The 26,918-nt window shown below is 41.3% G+C and overlaps 2 protein-coding genes across 9 annotated transcripts in view; one reads left to right on the forward strand and one right to left on the reverse strand.

The window, feature by feature from the left end:
• LOC124722968 (probable E3 ubiquitin-protein ligase HERC4) overlaps positions 1-12,372 on the reverse strand; it is a 226,555-nt gene extending 214,183 nt beyond the window's left edge. The window contains exons 1-3 of one of the 4 annotated variants that reach the window (XM_047248172.1): positions 12,051-12,372; positions 11,647-11,812; positions 11,461-11,571 (exon numbers count right to left, since the gene is read on the reverse strand). In XM_047248172.1, the coding sequence (XP_047104128.1) occupies positions 11,461-11,571; positions 11,647-11,812; positions 12,051-12,068 (295 nt within the window). In that variant the 5' untranslated portion in view covers positions 12,069-12,372. Of the gene's footprint in view, positions 1-11,460; positions 11,572-11,646; positions 11,835-11,912 lie in introns of all 4 variants that reach the window. The other 3 variants (XM_047248237.1, XM_047248297.1, XM_047248367.1) reach the window with 3 other exon arrangements.
• The window catches only part of LOC124723233 (zinc finger protein 454-like), a 55,170-nt gene continuing 40,574 nt past the window's right edge, over positions 12,323-26,918 (forward strand). Inside the window, exons 1-2 of one of the 5 annotated variants that reach the window (XM_047248442.1) lie at positions 12,795-12,884; positions 14,899-15,114. Coding sequence is in view for 3 of the 5 variants with exons in the window: in XM_047248441.1 (XP_047104397.1) it covers positions 12,729-12,884 (156 nt within the window). In the remaining 2 variants the exon portion in view is untranslated. Of the gene's footprint in view, positions 12,905-12,951; positions 13,156-14,898; positions 15,115-26,918 lie in introns of those variants that run through there. The other 4 variants (XM_047248441.1, XM_047248439.1, XM_047248440.1 and 1 more) reach the window with 4 other exon arrangements.

Here is a 26,918-nt window from a genome sequence, read left to right on the forward strand (position 1 = left end):
ACACATACAGACACAAGCAGACATATTTAAAGACAAAGAGTTTGGGCAGAGATGTCAGTCGAGGCAGAAGTGTAGAGGCAAAGAAGTTGTTGAAAGACAGGTGAGGTATGAGTGGCGGCAACTTGAAATTAGCGGAGATTGAGGCCTGGCGGATGACGTGAAGAGAGGATATACTGAAGGGCAAGTTCCCATCTCCGGAGTTCGGATAGGTTGGTGTTGGTGGGAAGTATCCAGATAACCCGGACGGTGTAACACTGTGCCAAGATGTGCTGGCCGTGCACCAAGGCATGTTTAGCCACAGGGTGATCCTCATTACCAACAAACACTGTCTGCCTGTGTCCATTCATGCGAATGGACAGTTTGTTGCTGGTCATTCCCACATAGAATGCGTCACAGTGTAGGCAGGTCAGTTGGTAAATCACGTGGGTGCTTTCACACGTGGCTCTGCCTTTGATCGTGTACACCTTCCGGGTTACAGGACTGGAGTAGGTGACGGTGGGAGGGTGCATGGGACAGGTTTTGCATCGGGGGCGGTTACAAGGATAGGAGCCAGAGGGTAGGGAAGGTGGTTTGGGGATTTCACAGGGATGAACTAACAGGTTACGAAGGTTAGGTGGACGGCGGAAAGACACTCTTGGCGGAGTGGGGAGGATTTCATGAAGGATGGATCTCATTTCAGGGCAGGATTTGAGGAAGTCGTATCCCTGCTGGAGAGCCACATTCAGAGTCTGGTCCAGTCCCGGAAAGTATCCTGTCACAAGTGGGGCACTTTTGTGTTTCTTCTGTGGGGGATTCTCGTCCCCTCAAACCCAGAATCCCCCACAGAAGAAACACAAAAGTGCCCCACTTGTGACAGGATACTTTCCGGGACTGGACCAGACTCTGAATGTGGCTCTCCAGCAGGGATACGACTTCCTCAAATCCTGCCCTGAAATGAGATCCATCCTTCATGAAATCCTCCCCACTCCGCCAAGAGTGTCTTTCCGCCGTCCACCTAACCTTCGTAACCTGTTAGTTCATCCCTGTGAAATCCCCAAACCACCTTCCCTACCCTCTGGCTCCTATCCTTGTAACCGCCCCCGATGCAAAACCTGTCCCATGCACCCTCCCACCGTCACCTACTCCAGTCCTGTAACCCGGAAGGTGTACACGATCAAAGGCAGAGCCACGTGTGAAAGCACCCACGTGATTTACCAACTGACCTGCCTACACTGTGACGCATTCTATGTGGGAATGACCAGCAACAAACTGTCCATTCGCATGAATGGACACAGGCAGACAGTGTTTGTTGGTAATGAGGATCACCCTGTGGCTAAACATGCCTTGGTGCACGGCCAGCACATCTTGGCACAGTGTTACACCGTCCGGGTTATCTGGATACTTCCCACCAACACCAACCTATCCGAACTCCGGAGATGGGAACTTGCCCTTCAGTATATCCTCTCTTCACGTCATCCGCCAGGCCTCAATCTCCGCTAATTTCAAGTTGCCGCCACTCATACCTCACCTGTCTTTCAACAACTTCTTTGCCTCTACACTTCTGCCTCGACTGACATCTCTGCCCAAACTCTTTGTCTTTAAATATGTCTGCTTGTGTCTGTATGTGTGGATGGATATGTGCGTGTGTGCGAGTGTATACCTGTCCTTTTTTCCCCCTAAGGTAAGTCTTTCCGCTCCCGGGATTGGAATGACTCCTTACCCTCTCCTTTAAAACCCACTTCCTTTCGTCTTCCTCTCTCCTTCCCTCTTTCCTGATGAGGCAACAGTTTGTTGCGAAAGCTTGAATTTTGTGTGTATGTTTGTGTTTGTTTGTGTGTCTATCGACCTGCCAGCGCTTTTGTTCGGTAAGTCACCTCATCTTTGTTTTTATATATAATATATATATATATATATATATATATATATATATATATCGGGGAAGATCAGTTTGGATTCCGTAGAAACACTGGAACACACGAGGCAATACTGACCTTACGACTTATCTTAGAAGAAAGATTAAGGAAAGGCAAACCTATGTTTCTAGCATTTGTAGACTGAGAAAGCTTTTGACAATGTTGACTGGAATACTCTCTTTCAAATTCTAAAGGTGGCAGGGGTAAAATACAGGGAGCGAAAGGCTATTTACAATTTGTACAGAAACCAGATGGTAGTTATAAGAGTCGAGGGACATGAAAGGGAAGCAGTGGTTGGGAAGGGAGTAAGACAGGGTTGTAGCCTCTCCCCAATGTTGTTCAATCTGTATATTGAGCAAGCAGTAAAGGAAACAAAAGAAAAATTCGGGGTAGGTATTAAAATTCATGGAGAAGAAATAAAAACTTTGAGGTTTGCCGATGACATTGTAATTCTGTCAGAGACAGCAAAGGACTTGGAAGAGCAGTTGAATGGAATGGACAGTGTCTTGAAAGGAGGATATAAGATGAACATCAACAAAAGCAAAACAAGGATAATGGAATGTAGTCTAATTAAGTCGGGTGTTGCTGAGGGAATTAGATTAGGAAATGAGGCACTTAAAGTAGTAAAGGAGTTTTGCTATTTGGGGAGCAAAATAACTAATGATGGTCGAAGTAGAGAGGATATAAAATGTAGCTGGCAATGGCAAGGAAAGCGTTTCTGAAGAAGAGAAATTTGTTAACATCGAGTATAGAACTTAAGTGTCAGGAAGTCATTTTTGAAAGTATTTGTATGGAGTGTAGCCATGTATGGAAGTGAAACATGGACGATAAATAGTTTGGACAAGAAGAGAATAGAAGCTTTCGAAATGTGGTGCTACAGAAGAATTCTGAAGATTAGATGGGTAGATCACATAACTAATGAGGAAGTATTGAATAGGATTGGGGAGAAGAGAAGTTTGTGGCACAACTTGAGCAGAAGAAGGGATCGGTTGGTAGGACATGTTCTGAGGCATCAAGGGATCACCAATTTAGTATTGGAGGGCAGCGTGGAGGGTAAAAATCGTAGAGGGAGACCAAGAGATGAATACACTAAGCAGATTCAGAAGGATGTAGGCTGCAGTAGGTACTGGGAGATGAAGAAGCTTGCACAGGATAGAGTAGCATGGAGAGCTGCATCAAACCAGTCTCAGGACTGAAGACCACAACAACTATATATATATATATATATATATATATATATATATATATATATATATATATATATATATATATATATATATATATATATATATAAAAAAAAAAGAAAGATGATGAAACTTACCAAACAAAAGCGCTGGCAGGTCGATAGACACACAAACAAACACAAACATACACACAAAATTCTAGCTTTCGCAACCAATGGTTGCCTCGTCAGGAAAGAGGGAAGGAGAAGGAAAGACAAAAGGATATGGGTTTTAAGGGAGAGGGTAAGGAGTCATTCCAATCCCGGGAGCGGAAAGACTTACCTTAGGGGGAAAAAAGGACAGGTATACACTCGCACACACACACATATCCATCCACACATACACAGACACAAGCAGACATTTGTAAAGGCAAAGAGTTTGGGCAGAGATGTCAGTCGGGGCAGATGTACAGAGGCAAAGATGAAGTTGAAAGACAGGTGAGGTATGAGCGGCGGCAAATTGAAATTGAAATTAGCGGAGATTGAGGCCTGGCGGATAGCGAGAAGAAAGGATATGCTGAAGGGCAAGTTCCCATCTCCGGAGTTCTGACAGGTTGGTGTTAGTGGGAAGTATCCAGATAACCCGGACGGTGTAACACTGTGCCAAGATGTGCTGGCCGTGCACCAAGGCATGTTTAGCCACAGGGTGATCCTCATTACCAACAAACACTGTCTGCCTGTGTCCATTCATGCGAATGGACAGTTTGTTGCTGGTCATTCCCACATAGAACGCTTCACAGTGTAGGCAGGTCAGTTGGTAAATCACGTGGGTGCTTTCACACGTGGCTCTGCCTTTGATCGTGTACACCTTCCGGGTTACAGGACTGGAATAGGTGGTGGTGGGAGGGTGCATGGGACAGGTTTTACACCGGGGGCGGTTACAGGGGTAGGAGCCAGAGGGTAGGGAAGGTGGTTTGGGGATTTCATAGGGATGAACTAAGAGGTTGCGAAGGTTAGGTGGACGGCGGAAAGACACTCTTGGTGGAGTGGGGAGGATTTCATGAAGGATGGATCTCATTTCAGGGCAGGATTTGAGGAAGTCGTATCCCTGCTGGAGAGCCACATTCAGAATCTGATCCAAACCAAACAATCCATTGCCCTCACCCACCTAATCCTTCACCTACACATCCACTCAGCCAATCAACACGCCCATCAACTCCTATCCTTTATAAAAATCCTCAATCTTTCCTCTCCCACATCCACACCTGTTGTTCAGAGCATCCTCCTACAGGCCAACCGCAAATTAGAACAGCATGCCACCCTCCACCTTAAAAAACTATCCAATCTCCTGGTTTCCCACCTCCGGAAAGGCAACTCACTCACCCTTCACAACCTTTCCAGCAAACCTCAACCTCCTCTCATTGCACACAAACCCAGTCTCTCCCATCTACTCAATCTCCCACTTCCAGCTCCACTCCCTCCAAAACCTCAAAATTCCAATCAACGCAATCTGGAACCACAACACCCCAATTCAGTAGTTAACCTTTCCTCCAAACCTCTCTCCCAATCCGAAACCTCTGTCCTATCCAAAGGCCTCACCTTCAGCCCCACTCCCAGATTTAACCAAACAGCCCTCGTCAAAGATTTACTGTCCTACACCCGTACTCTCTGCTGGAAATATCACTTTGCCACGAAGAAAAATGATCCTAATCCTACTCCTAATGATCCAATTCCCCAAGACACTATCCAAATTGAACCATGCCTGGAACAGTTCCGTCCTCCGTCACAGCGGGACCCAACTCCTCTTCCTCAAAATCACCCTCTCCTAACCTTCCAGGAATTTCTGACTTCCAGCCTTGCCTCTCAATCCTTCTTAAAAAACCTTAATCCTACTCCCAACATCACCACTGCTGAAGCCCAGGCTATCCGTGATCTGAAGGCTGACCGATCCATCGTCATTCTTCCGGCGGACAAGGGTTCCACAACTGTGGTACTTGATCGTCGGGAGTATGTGGCTGAGGGACTGCGTCAGCTTTCAGACAACACTACTTACAAAGTTTGCCAAGGCAATCCCATTCCTGATGTCCAGGCGGAGCTTCAAGGAATCCTCAGAACCTTAGGCCCCCTACAAAACCTTTCACCCGACTCCATCAACCTCCTGACCCCACCAACACCCCGCACCCCACCTTCTACCTTCTTCCCAAAATTCACAAACCCAATCATCCCGGCCGTCCCATTGTAGCTGGTTACCAAGCCCCCACCGAACGCATCTCTGCCTACGTAGATCAACACCTTCAACTCATTACATGCAGTCTCCCATCCTTCATCAAAGACACCAACCACTTTCTCAAACGCCTGGAATCCCTACCCAGTCTGTTACCCCCGGAAACCATCCTTGTAACCATTGATGCCACTTCCTTATACACAAATATTCCGCATGTCCAGGGCCTCGCTGCGATGGAGCACTTCCTTTCACGCCGATCACCTGCCGCCCTACCTAAAACCTTTTTCCTCATTACCTTAGCCAGCTTCATCCTGACCCACAACTTCTTCACTTTTGAAGGCCAGACATACCAACAATTAAAGGGAACAGCCATGGGTACCAGGATGGCCCCATCGTATGCCAACCTATTCATGGGTCGCTTAGAGGAAGCCTTCCTGGTTACCCAGGCCTGCCAACCCGAAGTTTGGTACAGATTTATTGATGACATTTTCGTGATCTGGACTCACAGTGAAGAAGAACTGAAGAATTTCCTCTCCAACCTTAACTCCTTTGGTTCCATCAGATTCACCTGGTCCTACTCCAAATCCCATGCCACTTTCCTTGACGTTGACCTCCACCTGTCCAATGGCCAGCTTCACACGTCCGTCCACATTAAACCCACCAACAAGCAACAGTACCTCCATTATGACAGCTGCCACCCATTCCACATCAAACGGTCCCTTCCCTACAGCCTTGGTCTTCGTGGCAAACGAATCTGCTCCAGTCCGGAATCCTTGAACCATTACACCAACAACCTGAAAACAGCTTTTGCATCCCGTAACTACCCTCCCGACCTGGTACAGAAGCAAATAACCAGAGCCACATCCTCATCTCCTCAAACCCGGAACCTTCCACAGAAGAACCCCAAAAGTGCCCCACTTGTGACGGGATACTTTCCGGGACTGGATCAGATTCTGAATGTGGCTCTCCAGCAGGGATACGACTTCCTCAAATCCTGCCCTGAAATGAGATCCATCCTTCATGAAATCCTCCCCACTCCACCAAGAGTGTCTTTCCGCCGTCCACCTAACCTTCGCAACCTCTTAGTTCATCCCTATGAAATCCCCAAACCACCTTCCCTACCCTCTGGCTCCTACCTCTGTAACCGCCCCCGGTGTAAAACCTGTCCCATGCACCCTCCCACCACCACCTATTCCAGTCCTGGCAACTCACTCACCCTTTACAAGCTTTCCAGCAAACCTCAACCTCCTCTCATTGCACACAAACCCAGTCTCTCCCATCTACTCAATCTCCCACTTCCAGCTCCACTCCCTCCAAAACCTAAAAATTCCAATCAACACAATCTGGAACCACAACACCCTAATTCAGTAGTTAACCTTTCCTCCAAACCTCTCTCCCAATCCGAAACCTCTGTCCTATCCAAAGGCCTCACCTTCAGCCCCACTCCCAGATTCAACCAAACAGCCCTCGTCAAAGATTTACTGTCCTACACTTGTACTCTCTGCTGGAAATACCACTTTGCCACGAAGAAAAAGGATCTAATCCTACTCCTGCCCAAACTCTTTGCCTTTTAACATGTCTGCTTGTGTCTGTATATGTGTGGATGGATATGTGTGTGTGTGTGTGTGTGTGTGTGTGTGTGTGTGTGTGTGTGTGTGCGCGCGCGAGTGGATACCCGTCCTTTTTTCCCCCTAAGGTAAGTCTTTCCGCTCCCTGGATTGGAATGACTCCTTACCCTCTCCTTTAAAACCCACATCCTTTCGTCTTTCCCTCTCCTTCCCTCTTTCCTGACGAAGCAACCGTTGGTTGCAAAAGCTAGAATTTTGTGTGTATGTATGTGTCTGTTTGTGTTTCTATCGACCTGCCAGCGCTTTCGTTTGGTAAGTCACATCATCTTTGTTTCTTATATATATATATATATATATATATATATATATATATATATATATATATATAGAGAGAGAGAGAGAGAGAGAGAGAGAGAGGGGGGGGGGGGGGGAGGGGGGGGGGGAGGAGGCAGAGAAGCGGGTCATTGGAATCATCCAATGCCATCCATCTGCTTTGACCCGTGAGGTAATGGTGCTGTGGTGATTGACGTTGCTATGGTGCAGTATTTTTGAGTTAGTTCATGTTTGTGGATGCTGCGTTGTATTTGATGGGACTATCTGGTGGTGAATGTTGAAGTGCTGAGTTTAATGCGTGGTATTTGGGTTCATTTTAGTCTTGTTTATCACTGTGGTAACTTGGGTTTATTTGACTGTGGCTAGTCAGTCCTGTAACGTGGATTTGAAAGTGTTTCCAGTCAGTTATTGTCGTTATTTCTTATTTGTTTCTGTGTTTTGTGTTTCTGTTTGGTCTGATTAGTTTGGAGGCTTTTGTTGGTAAGTATGAGGTTCATTCAAATGAAACCTGGTCAGTGTGTCTACCTTTACCTTACACCTAAGGTGGCACCACGTAACTGCAGGTATGGTGGTACCATATATCGGTAGAGAGACTGACACGTGTGCACCGTTTGATGCTGCATAGTGCCAGTGTGGCAAAGTTATCATGAGGAGGAATACAGCTTTCTGTCGCATATTGTCAGAGGTGATGAAACATGGTTTCACCATTTTGAAATGGAAAGCAAGCCTCAGAGCAAGCAATGGACACATGCAACTTCACCACCTCCAAAGAAATCAAAGGCAGTGCACAACAGTTCTGATATGGACATGATGTCCTCATTTTTTCACCAAAAGGGGACACTGCTTGTCGAGTTACTGGAATGAAAAAACCACCATCAACACCCAGAGTTATCAAGCCACTTTACAGAACCTTAGACGAGCTATCAAGGCGAAATGCCTATGCATGTTGTCCAATGCCGTTATCCTCCTGCATGATAATGTCCACCCACACACGGGCGATGCAGTGAAGACGACATTGCAGCAGTTTCGACAGGAAATGCTGGAACATCCACCATACAGTCCCAACATTTCACTTTCCGATTTTCATGTGTTTTGACCGCTGAAACAAGCTATTCACAGACATCGATTCACAACGGACGACGAAGTGTGTGACTGGGTTCAGACCTGGATCCAACAGCAGCCTATTAGCTTCTTCAAGGATGGAATCGACTGGCTAATGTCGCAATGGGATAAATGTGCCAACAGTTTTGGTGACTATTTTTGAGTATGTGTACTGTGAATAACTATATTTTTGAGTTAATAAAATCGTTACCGTTACTTTACTTTAGTGACCGGGTTTCACTTGATGGCCCCTTATAATTTTTGTTTTGGTTTTATTCTATAGTAATTGTGATGTTTTGTCTGTTTTATATTTACAGTATATTAGCTGTGTTTTAATTGACCTAGTGAATATGGGGATTTTTGGGTTTTCAAGTTGTTGGGATTTTCTGAGTTATGTAGATGTGTGAGTTTGTAGTTAGTTTTTGTGGTTTGCCAGTAGCAGATATGGAGAGCTACATTTGAGCTATAATGGTCATGAGAAATATCCAATTCCACTTTTCAAGTTTGTAAGTGTCGGTTTTTTGGTATCAAGAGGTTCGTTTGCAATATATTGGTCAAAGGAAATAGCCAATTACGTTTCTCAGAAATGGAGATATGGGTTGTATCGTGGGCTTCGTTTGAGCGATATAGGCTGAGTGAAATGTTTTGTGGCTGCAGCATTGTGTTGTAAGTTGAGATTTTTTTAATAATATTTGTTTTGGGATGATTCAATTTTGTACTGTTACCTATTCAGTGTGTGCCCACTATAAACAATCTATTTCCTACAGTTCTCCTGTTAGTTTTGTTTTATTGCTAGAGTGAGAAATTCCTGTGTCATTTTTACTATTATTCACGTTTGTTGGCACATGTACGTGGAGACGACATCATAGCCATTTTGCGTACACATGGAGGTAGGCCTTTCTGCCATATTGATGACATCATAGGTCAAAGCAGACAGGTGGAATCAGACACTTTCCTAAAGCCAAAGTACCTTTTTATGAAGCTAAGCAATTTCTGCAACAGCACACATTATCAAATGTCAACTTATCCTAAATAATGAAATTATTTAATTCAAACCATCTGTTCTTAAAAATCATATGACATCCCTCCTCAATGAAAAATTTTTTACTAACTGTTCTCTACATACTTCAATTTTCGTAACATCTAAGCATCAGGCTCTTGCTTAACACTACACTGCATTATTTCGAACACTAATATCACTGAATAATTGTCATTTATGAACTACTTTTGCCAAAAAATCATAATATTTTCTGAATATTTCACTGAGCTTCACTGTCAAAATAACATATATAGATGCTGCCACAGAATCAGCTACAGCTACAGAAAATGTTTATCAGTGGAATATTTCCTCAATGGTTCAAATATGATGAAGTTAAGCCATTGTTTAAGAAGGGAGATATAGCATCCAATTTCCATCCAATTTCACTTTTGCCAGCATTCTCAAAAATTTTAGAAAAGGTAATGTACAATTGACTTTATAACCATCTTATCACATACTGTCAAAGTTGCAGTTCAGATTTCTAAAGGGTTCTGATACTAAGAAGGTTATCTACACTTACAGTGAAAATGTACTTAACCCATTAGACAAAAAATTGCAGGCAACTGGTATATTTTGTTATCTGTTAAAGGCATTTGACTGTGTAAATCACAATATCCTTTTAAGTAAATTAGAATATTATGGTGTAACAGGAAATGCTGCAAAATGGTTCAAACGTTTTATCTCTGGCAGGAAACAAAGGGCATTATTAGAAAGAGACACATATTGAGCTATCAGGCATCATCCAACTGGGAACTCATTAGGCCTACATGTGGGGTCCCACAAAGTTCGATCTTGTGTGTATCAATGACGTTTCATCAGTAACATTACCAGATGCCACATCTGTTTTGCTTGCCGATGATACAAACATTGCAATAAACAGCAAATCAAGTGTAGTCTAAGAAAGATCAGCTGATAAAATATTTGTGGACGTTAATCACTGGTTCCTAGCCAATTCTTTGTCACTAAACTTTGAAAAAACACACTACATGCAGTTCAGAACTTGTAAGGGGTCTCCCACGAGTACATGCCTAACATATGATGACAAGCAGATAGAAGTGGACAATGTTAAATTCTTGGGATTACAGCTTGATAATAAATTCAACTGAGAGGAGCACGATACAGTACTGCTGAAGTGTCTTAATAAATCTCCATTTGCAACGCGAATTGTGTCACACATAGGGGATATAAAAATGAAAAAGCTGGCGTACTATGCTTGCTTTCATTCCATAATGTCATATGGGATTATTTTTTTGGGGTAATTCATCAAGCCAAGCTAAAGTTGTCCAGGTACAAAAATGTGCAATAAGAGTTATATGTAGTGTGAACTCAAGAACATCCTGCAGAAACCTATTTAGGGAACTAGGGATACTAACTACTGCTTCCCAATATATTTATTCAAAAATGTATAACTTTTTCAAACCAACAGCTCATATATGTTTATTACCTCATACATAAAAAACCATTTTTTAAATTTTAAATTCAGTGCTTTATACCTAACATGATCTTAGTACATGAGTGTAAAATGATTCTTCCCTATAGTGTTCATTAGAATGATGATCATTCCACTTGGAACATGTGGAAGGTACATTAGCTTATTTGTTTCAGTTGTAAATATTTGTCATGTATTGTTTTTCTGACATGTTCTACATCCTGGAGGACCTCCTCAGTACGGATCAATTGAAATTAAAGTTAATCTAATCCAAAATGTAGCATTGTTTTCATGGTGTTACCGCCTACATGAACAGAGATTCTGATCTTTTTTTGCAACAAGGTGATTACCCAACTGCTACGCAAAATTGAAATATGGTTGGCTATTTGCATAGATAGAATTAGCACAATTGGGAGCTGTCTACCTCATGTTTCACCTACGATTAAGCTTACGTGATCACTCCATTTTGTATCATCACAAACTGTTGTGGCCTAGAATATTTGTTCAAGTTGACTGATTCCAGTTTTCACTCAGTTATACTGTACTCAGAGGCTACGGCAGTCTTACTTTGTGAAGTGTACAATTTTACATTTTTTGATATCCAAAGCAAGTTGTCAATATTTACACTGCTTTGAAATCTTATCAAGATCTGTTGAAGATTTGACTTCATGCCAAGACAACAAAAATATTAGCTGTTGGTTTCAAAACTCACCAAGTCTTTTGCAAGGCTTGTTGTGGCCAAGTTGCCCATGGTCATTGTTTCCACATGAATATAGTTGTCCATCTGATGTTAACAGTAGGGTGTGATTGTAACCGCAAGCAACTGAAATCAGTAACATAAATTTTATTGCAACTGTCAAGAGTAACTTATTTTTTATTGAATATGTTCAAGACTAACCTTGTTTTACACAAGTAGCTTTCGAAAATCGCAGTTCTCTTGGTATCAGGATCTGCTCTTCCTCTAGACCTCCTAATCCCAGTTCACCATGTGTTGTATTCCCCCAGCAGAACATATCTCCCACTAATTTGTCAGGGCAACTGTTAGTTCTTGAAAGCGTGAAATTCTGCAAATATTAAATTAATAAGCTATCACATAAAATTCCAACTACTGTTCTCCAAATTTAAACTGTTACATCAACATAAATTTACACTTGTCCCACTCACTTGATCAGGTATGCACGAACGTCAGCTTTGCATGTTTGTTTATATGTTCGTATATGTGTAATTTATGCTATACAAATATTGATTCATATGTCATTACTTTCTTAAAATTGTTACTGTGCTACTCAATGTAATAATTACCAATGCATGTTCCTCCATATTCCTGTCAAAATTTCTAGTTACTGTAATAAATTAGTTAGTCTCATGTTTACACGGGAGATTTCTCTACTCTTCACTAACATTTTACAAGAATTGTGACAACTCTGCAACGATATCAGTGCTAAAATATCTTCTGTGCCAGAACTTTCCTTTTGTGTATACAAGCTGTACAACTTTTCATTTGTCAAATTTATCTGCGTACCCCAACCATTCTCAGGAAACGATCAGTCCAGAATCTATGACGTTCACGTACATGCTTCTCATCATTACACGATAACTTCCCCACACATTGCGGTCAGAGATTATGCTGACAGCCGTCGCCGTACTCAACGACAAACTTACGCTTTTGCAGTCGGATAGTTTCCATTTTTAATGAGAGCTGTAGTGTAAATAAACTGTAATTAGTATTACACCCCTCTGACGTGACATAAGGTGTGAACTATTTGAAAACATTTTTACGTGTGTGTAATATAAACGATAAATTGTTGCGTGAGCTACGAATTGAGTTGCGAGTACGAAATGCAGCAGTGTTTTGGTGGAACTTCATCTATTCGGAGTTGTTATATACTTCGTTTTGAAAAAACTGTGCGATTTCTTAAGAAAGTACTCTGTATGCCATCTATTTGTATGTGTTGTGCGTAGTTGTCGTGTAAAATATCCATGAAGACGTACAGTCGAAGAAAACCAATAAAATTGAAAGACCTAATTGGTATTTGCCGACTTTGTTTATCCAGCGATGGTGACAGGCGTTGTATTTTTATGGACGAGGAAGATATTCCGCTGTCAGTGAAAATAATGACATGTGCGTCAGTGCAGGTTGGTCATATAAAGTGGACGTAGGTTATTTTTCATACTTTTCAACCACAGCATTCATTTGATGCTAGAATATTATGTACCCACTCTAGTACAATAATTGCCTGTTATAACTATTAGTATGTATAGTATTTCTTCAAGACCTGGCAACTCTTAAAGAAATAATTAACACTGAAAACCAACGAAAAGTGAAAACGTATAATTGGAACGTAGCAGACTTGTGAAATGAAGTAACAGGATTCGATTAGTAATATACCAACTTAGTTTCGGAGCGGTGAGTGGACATGTCTGTTAAGTTCATCCATTCCTGAGAGCTATCCTGCGAGCTTCAGAGAATGTTTCTGTGAATGTGGAAAAAGTTTTTAATATGAGATGCATTTTTATGAAGCAGTGAAAGTTAAGTGCCTTTTTTGGAGGTGTAGTACCGATTTACCTAGTGAAGATAACCCATATTCCTCTAAAACCATGATCTTGGTTATGTGAGCAGATATTTTTATTCAGATTCAAGCAATTTACAGTCCTGAGCATCGATGTGGCAACAAGATGCGTCAAAATCCGAGTCTGGGCCAAGGCGAGATAGGGCGTCTGCATTGCCATGCTTTGCAGCAGGTGTGAACACAATTTCATACTGGTACTGCAAAAAAAAAAAAAAAACAGCAAAGCCCAATGTTGCAATTTTTGAGCAGTGCATGTAGGAACCAGCTTTGATGGATAAAACAAGGACTGCAAAGGCTTGTGATCTGTCACTATATTGAACATAAGACCATACAAATGGTGATGGAATTTTATCACACCATACAGAATAGCAAGAACTTCTTTTTCAGTTTTAGAATAACTGCACTGAGTTTGCGTGAGCAACTTTGAGGCAAGTGCAATAGGTCTGTCTTGTGCACCAATTCTGTGTGAAAGCACTGCGCCAATTCCATAGGAAGAAACATCAGCTTGCAAAACTATGGGCTTATCAGGGTCAAAATGCACTAACATCTGTTACTAGGAAAAGCATTTTTGAGTTTCTGAAATGCATTTTGACAGTCTTTGCGACACAAGCAATGCAGTGGAGCTGCAATCTGAGTGGCATTCAGTATGAACAGAATGTAGTACCTCATCTCACCTAGTGCTGACTGCAGTTCAGACACATTGTGAGGAATAGGCAGGTCATGGATTACAAACAAATGAGATTGGAATGGGGCACTGTTTATCACATGAACGAAGTACTGTAGTTCAGTTTGGAAAAAGTCACACTTTTTGAGATGTCACTGGAGTCCTGCTTCTGACAACACTTAAAAAAGAGTACGTAATTTGGCAATGTGTTCCTCTAGCATATGACCTGAGATGCAATACTGTCAAGGTAGTTTGAACAAAACAGCACTCTTGCAGTCAGCTGTTCCAAGTAACGTTGAAAAATGGCAGGTGCGGAAGCACTACCAAAGGGCAAATGCAATCCTAAGTATTTATTTACAAAAAACACTTTCTGTGATTCTTCATCCAATGGAATTTGCAAGTAGGCATCATGCATATCTGTCATAGGAAACTAACGTCCTGCGCCAAGCCTGTCCATGAATTCCTTAGGGCGTGGTAATGAATAAGTGTCAACTACCATCTGTGGGTTGACCAGACTTCAAGTCAACACAAATACAAATGCAACCAGAAGGCTTAGGCAACAAAAATAGTGGACCTGTCCATCAACTAGCAATTACACCATTATCTTGCAATTCTTTCAGTTCACTGGCTACTTTGTCTCGTAAAGCAATTGGAATGGGGTGACCATGAAAAAACGTAGGCTGTGCATTGTCTTGCAGTGTCACATGCACTACGAGGTTATTAGCTTTTCCCATTACTTCTGAAAATAGGTTAAAAATTCTTTAAGCAACTTAGCAACACTTGTCTTTTGGATCACAAGCCAATATGGAAAGTACATTGTCTTGGATGGTATGCACAAACAAATGAAATGCATCTAATCTGAAAATGTTCTCACTGTACCTTGATTTCAACACTGTCCTAGTATGAGATTTGTAAGTTGCAGGCAAACTACACTGTCCAAGCACTGGAATTTCCTGTCTGATGTAAGTAGTGAGGTGTCTGTTAGATTCAGAAAGGCCTGGTGAGCCTAGCTGTTTTTACGTGGCACGATTAAGCGAAGTGACTGAGGCACCTGTGTCTAACTGAAAGTTCTCACGGCAGCCAGCAATTCATAATCAGACAAGTAGTTTGAACATCGTTGCACAGCACTAAGGTGAGAATGAGACACAACCTTAATCTTACTTTTGTCAGTTGTTTTTTTTTTTTTTTTTTTTTTTTTCCTGAGAGCGGGCAAAATTGGCAGTTTTTTGCCATTGCAAACAAACTGCTTGGACATTGCCTTTCTTTCCACACGTGTAATACTTTGCATTACGTGATGGGCAATCCTGTCTTTTTATGGGGTGCAGAACATCTAGTGCAAGATGTTACTAAGTTCACAGGCCTGCTTATCTGTCTACATGGCTGTCCGTGCTGCTGTGTACACTCTCATTGTTGTGGCTGCTTGGGGTGGTCACAAGCAACGGGCCACTTGACCCTACAAATGAGGGCCTGTTCAAACTCATTGGCACCTGAATCATATTACTCTGAGATTTTCAACACTTGTGGAAGTGATAGATCTGAGTACTTTAGGATCTGTTCCTGTATTCTACTGTCTGTGACATTGAATGTTATAGCATCCCTAATCATTAAGTCACTGTAGAAGTTGCCTCAACTACACCTAAATTTACACTTCCTAGTCATGCCCATTAATTCTGTACATGTCTGACCGTACGTCTGTTCTGGCTTTTTCTGCAATCAAAGGAACTGATATCTGGCTGCAGCTACTTGGACTTGCTGGACATAGTACTGAGTTAATGCAGTGATTACTTTATCATAACTGAGTTCGTTTGGAGTGCACAGTGAGCTTGGAACTGTGTCAGGTATTCAAGCCATTCCGCTTCTATCTCATTAAATATCTGGAACATTGGTATGTTGGTCAACATCACTTCTTGTTCTAGTCGGTCGGTGGGCTGTTGTTGTGCGGCCAACACTGCTTGTGCAGCCAGAAGTTGTTGTACCGTCGTCAGCAAGGCAGCAATTTGTTGGTTCTGAAACTAAAAAACGTGTGTTAGATCCATCACATTAGTTGTTTGCAGCTGGGCGGGGGGGGGGGGGGGGGCGGGGGCACAGGGTCAGGAGGTGGAGGGGGCAGGGTAGCCGTGGTTTACGCAAATACGTTGCAGCGAAAAAGCAAGAAAAGCCTTTGAAAAGAGAAAATTCATTAGTCCTGCAGCTCCACTTTTAGAATACATGCAAGAACACAACAAGAAATTAGCAAAAAAAAAACCTGCAAGCTAAAACACAAGAGAAGCAAGCAGAATCTTCTTCTGAATTATACTCGTCACCATCATTTATGTTGTCTCATTGTCTCTCTAGAGCTGTACCATGAGAAGCAAGGAGAGAATGTTTGGTGGCCCTTATCCTCTATCTATAACACAATCTGCACATATATATTAACTGGGTTCTCTATTCATAAGAATAGAAAAATACTTAGCTAAGATGGTTGTTGTTGTACAAGCTCTCTGTAATAGTTCACATTAGTCTCACTGCTGGTAAAGTACAAGTCTGCTATGTGCACTACTCTGGTCGCTGTGTGCTGCCTGATTTTGAGCTAGAGGCTATGACTGACTCCAACTCTGACTCTGACTCAGTGCCTCACTGGATGACAAACTGGAACTCACTGGATGCAACAGACTGGCCCTCTGGTCTGCAGCAGTGCCCTAATCCTTTAGATCAGGTTCCTCCCCACGGGAAACAAACCTTTGGCCTGAAAAATTACCAGTTATGACACTGATGTGGGTGTGCCATCTGTAAAAATTGTTAGTTCGCCTAAACAGGTCATTCCAAAGGATTTAAATATGCTAAATCTCATGTTAGTAAATTGTCAAAGTGTCTGTAGCAAAATCCTCAAGTTACTCTTGAAATAAACAGTAGTAATGCCAATATTGTATTAGGTATAGAAAGTTGGTTGAAAGCAGACATAAATAGCAGTGAAATTATGAACTCAGATTGGACAATGTTTAGGAAGTATAGGACTGATGCTATGGGAGGTGGTATGTTCATCGCAGTTAAAAGCTGTTTAAATGCAGTGGAGATCAATACTGGGTCGGACTGTGAAATAGTCCGGATAAAGCTGTCAATCAGACAAGGAGTGACCATTGCATTAGGATGTTTTTACAGACCACCAGCATCCGCAACAAACGTCGCAGAACATTTCAGGGAAAGTCTTGAGTACATAGGAAATAAATATCCAAATTATCCATTATTTATATGTGGAAACTTTAGTCTGGTGTCCATTGACTGGGAAAATCACACGTTTATCACAGGGGGCAGAAGCAAAGACTCGTGTGAAGTTATTCTAGGAGTGCTCTCAACATACAACCTTGAGCAATTGGTTAGAAAACCACCTCGAGATGGGTACATATTAGATATCTTGGCGACAAACAGACCTGATCTTTTTGAGGAAGGTAATCTAGTAGAAGGTATTAGTTACCATAGGGTCGTTGTGGATTCTATGTCAGTGGAAGTTGCAAAAGAACCAAAGAAGCAGCATGGAGTTTTCTTGTTCGGGAAAGCAAATAAAAGTGTTATTAATGAATATCTTCATAATCAGCTCCAAGCATTCACCACGGGACACAACGATATTGAGCATCTTTGGTCAGAATTTGCAAAAATATAGGGGAGGGAAGGGATCCACCTTGGTTCAACAAACATATTAGGAAGTTGCTGAGAAAGCAGAAAATTTTGCACAGCCATTTTAAACGTAGTCACTGTCCTGCTGACAAACAGAAATTATGCAAAATGAAAGCAGCTGTCAAAAGGTCATTGAGAGATTCTTTTAACGAATTTGAAAGCAATATTTTATCTGCAGATTCTAAAAATGACCCAAAAAAATTTTGGTCATACTTAATCTACGAGCGCTACAAATAATTCAGTATCTTCTACTGCAGACAGTATGGGTAATGTAATGGATTATGATTAACAGAAGGCCGAAATTCTAAATCTAGCTTTGAAAAACTCGTTTACAGTAGAGGACTGCAGCACCATTCCTCCTTTCATTTATCGAACAAACGCAAGGATGGCTGACATAGTGTTTAGTGTATTTGGGATTGTAAAACAGTTAAGATCCTTAGACCCCAGGAAGGCATCTGGTGCAGACAGTATCCCCATAAGATTTTATATTGACTATGCTACAAATATAGCACCATTCTTATCAGAATGAGATTTTCACTCTGCAGCAGTGTGTGCGTTGATATGAAACTTCCTGGCAGATTAAAACTGTGTGCCGGACCAAGACGCGAACTTGGGACCTTTGCCTTTTGCAGGCAAGTGCTCTACCAACTGAGCTACCCAAGCACGACTCACGACCCGTCCTCACAGCCTTAAAATCTCATTCTGGAAACATCCCCCAGGCTGTGGCTAAGCCATGTCTCCGCAGTATCCTTAATTTGTCTGGAAGTTTCATATCAGTGCACTCTCCACAGAACAGTGAAAATTGCATTCTATAAATAATTTTGCTGACTGGATGCTGGTCAGGGAACATCTTATGGTAAAGATTTTGCAGAAGTTAGGATGGCAAGGACCCAGTCCCAACCGAAAAACAACACATATGCTTGGATAAATTCAGACCCAACTCCCATTTCTCCTTCAGATCCATCCTCTTTAGACATTCCACAGATCCCTCACTTCCATCGTCCTCTCCCAGGCTTTCCATAAAAATAAATTCTTAATTTAAAATACCACTTACAGAGTCATTGCCATCCACAATCTGATGGTAGACCATTCTGTCATCATACTCATTGTGCAAAAAAGCCAATAAGGTACGGGATCAAGTGGAATGTATAGCAAAGGGGTTTTGTCAGCTCCAAGATGCTTTGACATACAGTCACACAGCTGCCTTCATAGTACTCCTTACCACTCCTAATCTGTGACTCTTACCTTTTATCTACTACCTAAAATACACAAAGACAACTAACAATCCTGGCAGTCTATATGTATCAGCTTCCAAGTGAGCGCACCTCAGCTCTGGTGGTATCATCTCAAACTTGCCACAGAGTGCCACTTATCCTACATAATGCACATCAACACCTTTCTAGAACAATTGAAATATACATGGGGACTTCAGAAATTTTACACATGATGTCCTATACTAAGACCATTGCGCAACAGTAGTGGTGCTTTCTCAAGAAAATGTACGTGTTCTGCTACAACACAGATAACAGATGCATCACAATGTGTTATTGAAATGGTGTGGCAGCTGGAAATGAACTTCACAGTTGAAGTACATGGGGCAGTATGATTCGTGTTGGCAAAATTTATTAATTGAACACAAGTTCACCATTCAGTTCTGCTGATAGGTGGACCAAATGCAATACTGCATCCAGCTGTTGTAAAATGATGCCAGTGATTTGACCAAAGCCATAGAGACATGGGTGATGCTGATTGGAAGTCCAAATCTTGCACCATATGGCCTCCATTTTTACGGCAGGCTGAAAAGAACATCTGGAGAGAGAGAGGGATTTTTCCGGTTATGATGTCATGTAATGGTTCTCAAATGTCTCCATGTCCGAGGAAAAGATTTTCATTGTCAAGGAACTGAATGATTGATAGAGCGTTCTGATTGTTGTTTGTAGACTGTTGATGAATGTGTTGAAAAACAGTGTGATGTATCTTTGTCAGATTGAAGTATTCAATAAAAGTTATTTGGCCTGCCATATTAATGTGTATTTTACTTTTGAAGTCCCCTCGTATCACAGCCCTTCTCTTTCTGAAACTTTCCTTTTCATCACTTGTGTGACAACTTACATCTATGTCAACACCCGCCCCCCCCCAACACACACACACACACACACACACACACACACACAGTCAGGCACTCTTCAACTTACAGGTGCTGTGCCCTGTGACTTAGTACTAATTCATTAATGTTGTCTTTGTAATATGAACAGTACTCCACTTCCTATGACAGCTTAGCCCCTTTTTTCCAATTGATACAATATCTTCCAAAAACTTTTTTTCATTTCTATTTCATGTACAAAGATAAGTATTGGAGTACTTGATCTTTATTTATAGGAATTAAGGTTATTCATTGTTAGAATACAAGAAATGTATTCACAGTTGCGAATATGGAAGACCATCAGCTGTAGAATGAAATGACAACTGAAAATTTGTGGCAGACGAGGACTCAAACCCAGGTTTCCACTTATTGTGAGCAACTGCCGTACAATTGGGCTGTCCAAATGCAACTCACGACCTGACCCAGACTTCCATAAGTCGTCAATCATATGTCAGTGTCCTGTACTGTTATATTCACCATGTATATTCTAGTACAAAGTAGACATTTTAATTGAAAGTTGCTTGCCCAGTATCAGTGAATAAATACAGTATTGCAGTGCCTGTGTTGTCAGAAGAATTATGCAAAGTTCCTTTGGACATGCATTTCATAGCGGCTGTAGTCACCGCAGTGCCTGTTCCTTCAGACATGCATACTTGTCTGAAGACACTTTGCACTGCACTCCTGAACAGTGCAGTTACTGCAATATCATATTTATCTGCTGACACCGGACATGTGACTGTCAATTAAAATGTCTCCCCTGTATGAAATATGGTGATGTATGGAAGTTTGGGTCTGGCCATGAGTTGTGCTTGGTAAGGTGACCGCTTGAGATAAGCTGGAAGTCCAGGTTCCAGTCCTGGACCAGCACAAATTTTCGTTGTCATTCCATTATACAGCTGATGGTTGTCCATTCTTGCAACTGTGAATACACTTCATGTATTTCGTAACAGCTGTAGCTGCTGAAATGCGTGTTCATTCAGATGTGTGTGTATGTCCAAAGGAACTTTGCGTCATACTTCTGAATAACAAAGGCACTTCCATGTTGCAGTGTTAGAAGTAATGACCATAGGTCTCATTTATTTCCACCTATTGTGTATAAACACAACTACAAGAAGTCACTAATGCACACAACACACATGTATCTATGTAAATGTTGATAATAGTAAGACCACGGGTGACAAATGCACATCCTACCATAGGTTGGTTAATAATTTGGGATTGGTATTTGGGGATTGTGAAACACAATTTCACTGGGGCCAATTAAGTTGGACAGTAGAAGGGATTCCTCATGAAGGTCGCCCATGAATATGTGGGTTGTGTGTAAAAGGACAGGAAGATTGCAGAACAAGAGGTGAACTGTTGTACCCTTTAGGCAAAAACAGAGGCCACAAAATTGAATTAGCTCTTGAGAGGGGGGCGGGGAGGTGTTGATGGGATGGGGGCAGTGGGATGTGGGAGAAGGTAACAGAAAAAGAGCAAAAAGTAAGTGATTTTGATATTTCTGTTATCAAAGAGCTGAAGAACAAGCATAACCTTTTACCTGTAGAGAAGGGAGGAGTCTTTTTCAGCTCTACAAGAAGGAGAGGTGCAGCAGACCAATCATAAGAATTTTTGTGACATGTTGGAAACTAAGTAAAGTAGAAAAAGAAAGGTCTTGCTACTAGCTAGCAGACATGGGACAGATTTAGACCAACAGCTGAAGGAGAAACTAATGTATGAGTACCACATCACAAATATTATAAATCCTCATGCTAACCTTGGCCAGATAATAAGAGTTTATTGAGGCACTGAGTGGGGATTTGAGTGAAGAGAAATAGATAACGTGGCCAAGAACAGAGAATATAAGTAGTATCAGGGATGAACTGAAGAAGCAAAATGCAGCAATCTCACACACAAGTCTGGGCTTTGTTGAGGTTCTGCAGTGGCACAATGAACCCTGTCTGAATGAAACTATCAGGCAAGTGAACTAGGAACTGAACTGGGGAGTGGCTCACATTGGTTCTGCACTGATAGCTGATATTGGGGATACTCAAGGGGTAGCCTACATCTTAATGGGAGGAGAAGTGTAGATTAGCTGAACAGAGGGGGCACCCTCACCAGTGGTATAATTCCTGTGATAACAGGCATGAGAGGTAAGCATGTTCTAGGCTATATTCCTGATTCACACAAACTGCTTCAAAAGAAATCAAGATAAATGATGTGTTACACACAAAAGGAATTTATTTAAATAAGCTTACCATGATGCAAGAGAGAGTTTTTAGCAAAGTTCAAAAACTATGTGCTTATTTATGTGATGTACATTGTATTATGTTCATAGTGAGTACCATATAATGACAGGAATTTATGTATTAAACATAGAAGACCATAAATTAACAGCCCATTTTTGTAGGGAAATTATTTAGAAAGGGGGAATTGTCATGTAGGAAAAAATAAAATAAAGTTCTGATGTACTGAAGCCAGTAGTTTCTGCTCGGATCAATAACTGGAAAATGTACTTATGAATTGTTGCTACCAATAAGTAATTTATAATTACTATAGTAAACTGATCTCCAGTGGGAACTTCTTAGGAAAATTTCAATCATTATTATGCTAACAGGAGGGATGTGTGGAATGTACCAGATATAAATTTCAAATTTAATGTATTTATAGAAGGATTTCTGTTAATCTTTAACAGCTGCTTTCCTAAGAAAACAGTAAAGTACAGTGCTAATAGTACATCAAGAAGGCTAAGGATTTCAAAAAGAAACAAATTATGTATAACAGAAAGGAAATTGTTTGAAATGGCTGAGACAGAGACATAGGGCTGATTACATATTAGAAGAAATAATGTGCTGTCTTGAGAAAAGTGATAAAAATACTTTCTATATAATGTCTAAAATAATAACTCAGATAATAAAATTAACTTTATATAGGCAATAATTAACAGAGGAACCAGGAAATCAGTCAAGGACTATGATGACTTTGTTACTAAAGGAAACAACCAAATAATAAATTATGGTAGTCAGGTAGGCAACAGTTTAAAAATCACTTCCTTGAAATAGCTTAGAAGATTGGCATGTACAGTTCAAGGGATAAAGCAACAGAACACATACAAGAATCATTGCCACATAATTGCAGGAAAATCCCGACTACTCCATGCTTTGCCAAAGAAACGAAAAGTCTCTTGAGATGACTGTAAAATTAAAGCCAATACTTACCTTCAGGAGAAATGTCATTTCTGCCAGTAGACACATATAAAAGTACATACAATATCCTAGCTTTCAGAATTAATAGTTCCATCCTCTTGTGAGGTGGGTCCCTCCTGTCATGGGGTATGAGTCATCTTCTCTTAAGAGCTTCCCCTGTTCATCCCTCTCTCCTCCCAAGGAATGAACTATTAGTTCTGAAAGCTATGACATTGTGTGTACGTTTGTAGATATCTGTTGGCAGAACTGACATTTCTTCTGCAAGTAAGTACTGGCCAGCAATTCTGTTAAATAATTTTAAAAAAACTCACAATCATAATGACCTCCCTCAAAATCAGAAACACTCTAGAGAATTTGTAGTATCTCAGTTAAAATACTAAAATCCTATTCTTCATGTATAAACAATGTCACACATCACTATTACAGAGGATGTTTCCAGACTATCTGAGATATGCTATTGTTGGATCCCTTTACAAGAATAGTCTCTACTTACCTCCATCTCAAAGAGACTGGAAAAGATTATGTACACAAAAACTGTAACACATCTTTCTCAAAATGAGACATGTAGTCAGTTTCAATGTGGATTTTGAAATGGTGTTTCCACATGTTGTTGTTGTGGTCTTCAGTCCTGAGACTGGTTTGATGCAGCTCTCCATGCTACTCTATCCTGTGCAAGCTTCTTCATCTCCCAGTACCTACTGCAACCTACATCCTTCTGAATCTGCTTAGTGTATTCATCTCTTGGTCTCCCTCTACGATTTTTACCCTACACGCTGCCCTCCAATACTAAATTGGTGATCCCTTGATGCCTCAGAACATGTCCTACCAACCGATCCCTTCTTCTGGTCAAGTTGTGCCACAAACTTCTCTTCTCCCCAATCCTATTCAATACTTCCTCATTAGTTATGTGATCTACCCATCTAATCTTCAGCATTCTTCTGTAGCACCACATTTCGAAAGCTTCTATTCTCTTCTTGTCCAAACTATTTATCGTCCATGTTTCACTTCCATACATGGCTACACTCCATACAAATACTTTCAGAAATGACTTCCTGACACTTAAATCAATACTCGATGTTAACAAATTTCTCTTCTTCAGAAACGCTTTCCTTGCCATTGCCAGTCTACATTTTATATCCTCTCTACTTCGACCATCATCAGTTATTTTGCTCCCCAAATAGCAAAACTTCTTTACTACTTTAAGTGTCTCATTTCCTAATCTAATTCCCTCAGCATCACCTGACTTAATTAGACTACATTCCATTATCCTCGTTTTGCTTTTGTTGATGTTCATCTTATATCCTCCTTTCAAGACACTGTCCATTCCATTCAACTGCTCTTCCAAGTCCTTTGCTGTCTCTGACAGAATTACAATGTCATCGGCGAACCTCGAAGTTTTTATTTCTTCTCCATGGATTTTAATACCTACTCCAAATTTTTCTTTTGTTTCCTTTACTGCTTGCTCAATATACAGATTGAACAACATCGGGGAGAGGCTACAACCCTGTCTTACTCCCTTCCCAACCACTGCTTCCCTTTCATGCTTCTCGACTCTTATAACTGCCATCTGGTTTCTGTACAAATTGTAAATAGCCTTTCGCTCCCTGTATTTTACCCCTGCCACCTTTAGAATTTGAAAGAGAGTATTCCAGACAACACTGTCAAAAGCTTTCTCTAAGTCTACAAATGCTAGAAACGTAGGTTTGCCTTTCCTTAATCTTTCTTCTAAGATAAGTCGTAAGGTCAGTATTGCCTCACGTGTTCCAGTGTTTCTACGGAATCCAAACTGATCTTCCCCGAGGTTGGCTTCTACTAGTTTTTCCATTCGTCTGTAAAGAATTCGTGTTAGTATTTTGCAGCTGTGACTTATTAAACTGATAGTTCAGTAATTTTGACATCTGTCAACACCTGCTTTCTTTGGGATTGGAATTATTATATTCTTCTTGAAGTCTGAGGGTATTTCGCCTGTTTCATACATCTTGCTCACCAGATGGTAGAGTTTTGTCAGGACTGGCTCTCCCAGGGCCATCAGTAGTTCCAATGGAATGTTGTCTACTCCGGGGGCCTTGTTTCGACTCAGGACTTTCAGTGCTCTGTCAAACTCTTCACACAGTATCGTATCTCCCATTTCATCTTCATCTACATCCTCTTCCATTTCCATAATATTGTCCTCAAGTACATCGCCCTTGTATAGACCCTCTATGTACTCCTTCCACCTTTCTGGTTTCCCTTCTTTGCTTAGAACTCGGTTTCCATCTGACCTCTTGACATTCATACAAGTCGTTCTCTTATCTCCAAAGGTCTCTTTAATTTTCCTGTAGGCAGTATCTATCTTACCCCTAGTGAGATAAGCCTCTACATCCTTACATTTGTCCTCTAGCCATCCCTGCTTAGCCATTTTGCACTTCCTGTTGATCTCATTTTTGAGACGTTTGTATTCCTTTTTGCCTCCTTCATTTACTGCATTTTTATATTTTCTCCTTTCATCAATTAAATTCAATATTTCTTCTGTTACCCAAGGATTTCTACTAGCCCTCGTCTTTTTACCTACTTGATCCTCTGCTGCCTTCACTACTTCATCCCTCAAAGCTACCCATTCTTCTTCTACTGTATTTCTTTCCCCCATTCCTGTCAATTGTTCCCTTATGCTCTCCCTGAAACTCTGTACAACCTCTGGTTCTTTCAGTTTATCCAGGTCCCATCTCCTTAAATTCCCACCTTTTTGCAGTTTCTTCAGTTTTAATCTACAGGTCATAACCAATAGATTGTGGTCAGAGTCCACATCTGACCCTGGAAATGTCTTACAATTTAAAACTTGGTTCCTAAATCTCTGTCTTACCATTATATAATCTATCTGATACCTTTTAGTATCTCCGGGGTTCTTCCATGTATACAACCTTCTTTTATTATTCTTGAACCAAGTGTTAGCTATGATTATGTTGTGCTCTGTGCAAAATTCTACCAGGCGGCTTCCTCTTTCATTTCTTAGCCCCAATCCATATTCACCTACTACGTTTCCTTCTCTCCCTTTTCCTACACTCGAATTCGTCACCCATGACTATTAAATTTTCGTCTCCCTTCACTATCTGAATAATTTCTTTTATTTCATCATACATTTCTTCAATTTCTTCGTCATTTGCAGAGCTAGTTGGCATATAAACTTGTATTACTGTAGTAGGTGTGGGCTTCGTATCTCTGTTGGCCACAGTAATTCGTTCACTCTGCTGTTTGTAGTAGCTTACCCGCATTCCTATTTTCCTATTCATTATTAAACCTACTCCTGCTTTACCCCTATTTGATTTTGTGTTTATAACCCTGTAGTCACCTGACCAGAAGTCTTGTTCCTCCTGCCACTGAACTTCACTAATTCCCACTATATCTAACTTTAACCTATCCATTTCCCTTTTTAAATTTTCTAACCTACCTGCCCGATTAAGGGATCTGACATTCCATGCTCCGATCCATAGAACGCCAGTTTTCTTTGTCCTGATAACGACATCCTCTTGAGTAGTCCCCGCCCGGAGATCCGAATGGGGGACTATTTTACCTCCGGAATATTTTACCCAAGAGGACGCCATCATCATTTAATCATACAGTAAAGCTGCATGCCCTCGGGAAAAATTACAGCTGTAGTTTCCCCTTGCTTTCAGCCGTTCGCAGTACCAGCACAGCAAGGCCGTTTTGGTTATTGTTACAAGGTCAGATCATCAATCATCCAGACTATTGCCCTTGCAACTACTGAAAAGGCTGCTGCCCCTCTTCAGGAACCACACGTTTGTCTGGCCTCTCAACAGATACCCCTCCGTTGTGGTTGCACCTACGGTACGGCTATCTGTATCGCTGAGGCACGCAAGCCTCCCCACCAACGGCAAGGTCCATGGTTCATGGGGGGGGTGTTTCCACATATCATGCTATTTTTCATTTGACAAATCATATTATGCAAAATTTAAATGACAA

The sequence above is a fragment of the Schistocerca piceifrons genome, chromosome 1, assembly GCF_021461385.2.
Source record: "Schistocerca piceifrons isolate TAMUIC-IGC-003096 chromosome 1, iqSchPice1.1, whole genome shotgun sequence".
NCBI lineage: Eukaryota > Metazoa > Arthropoda > Insecta > Orthoptera > Acrididae > Schistocerca > Schistocerca piceifrons.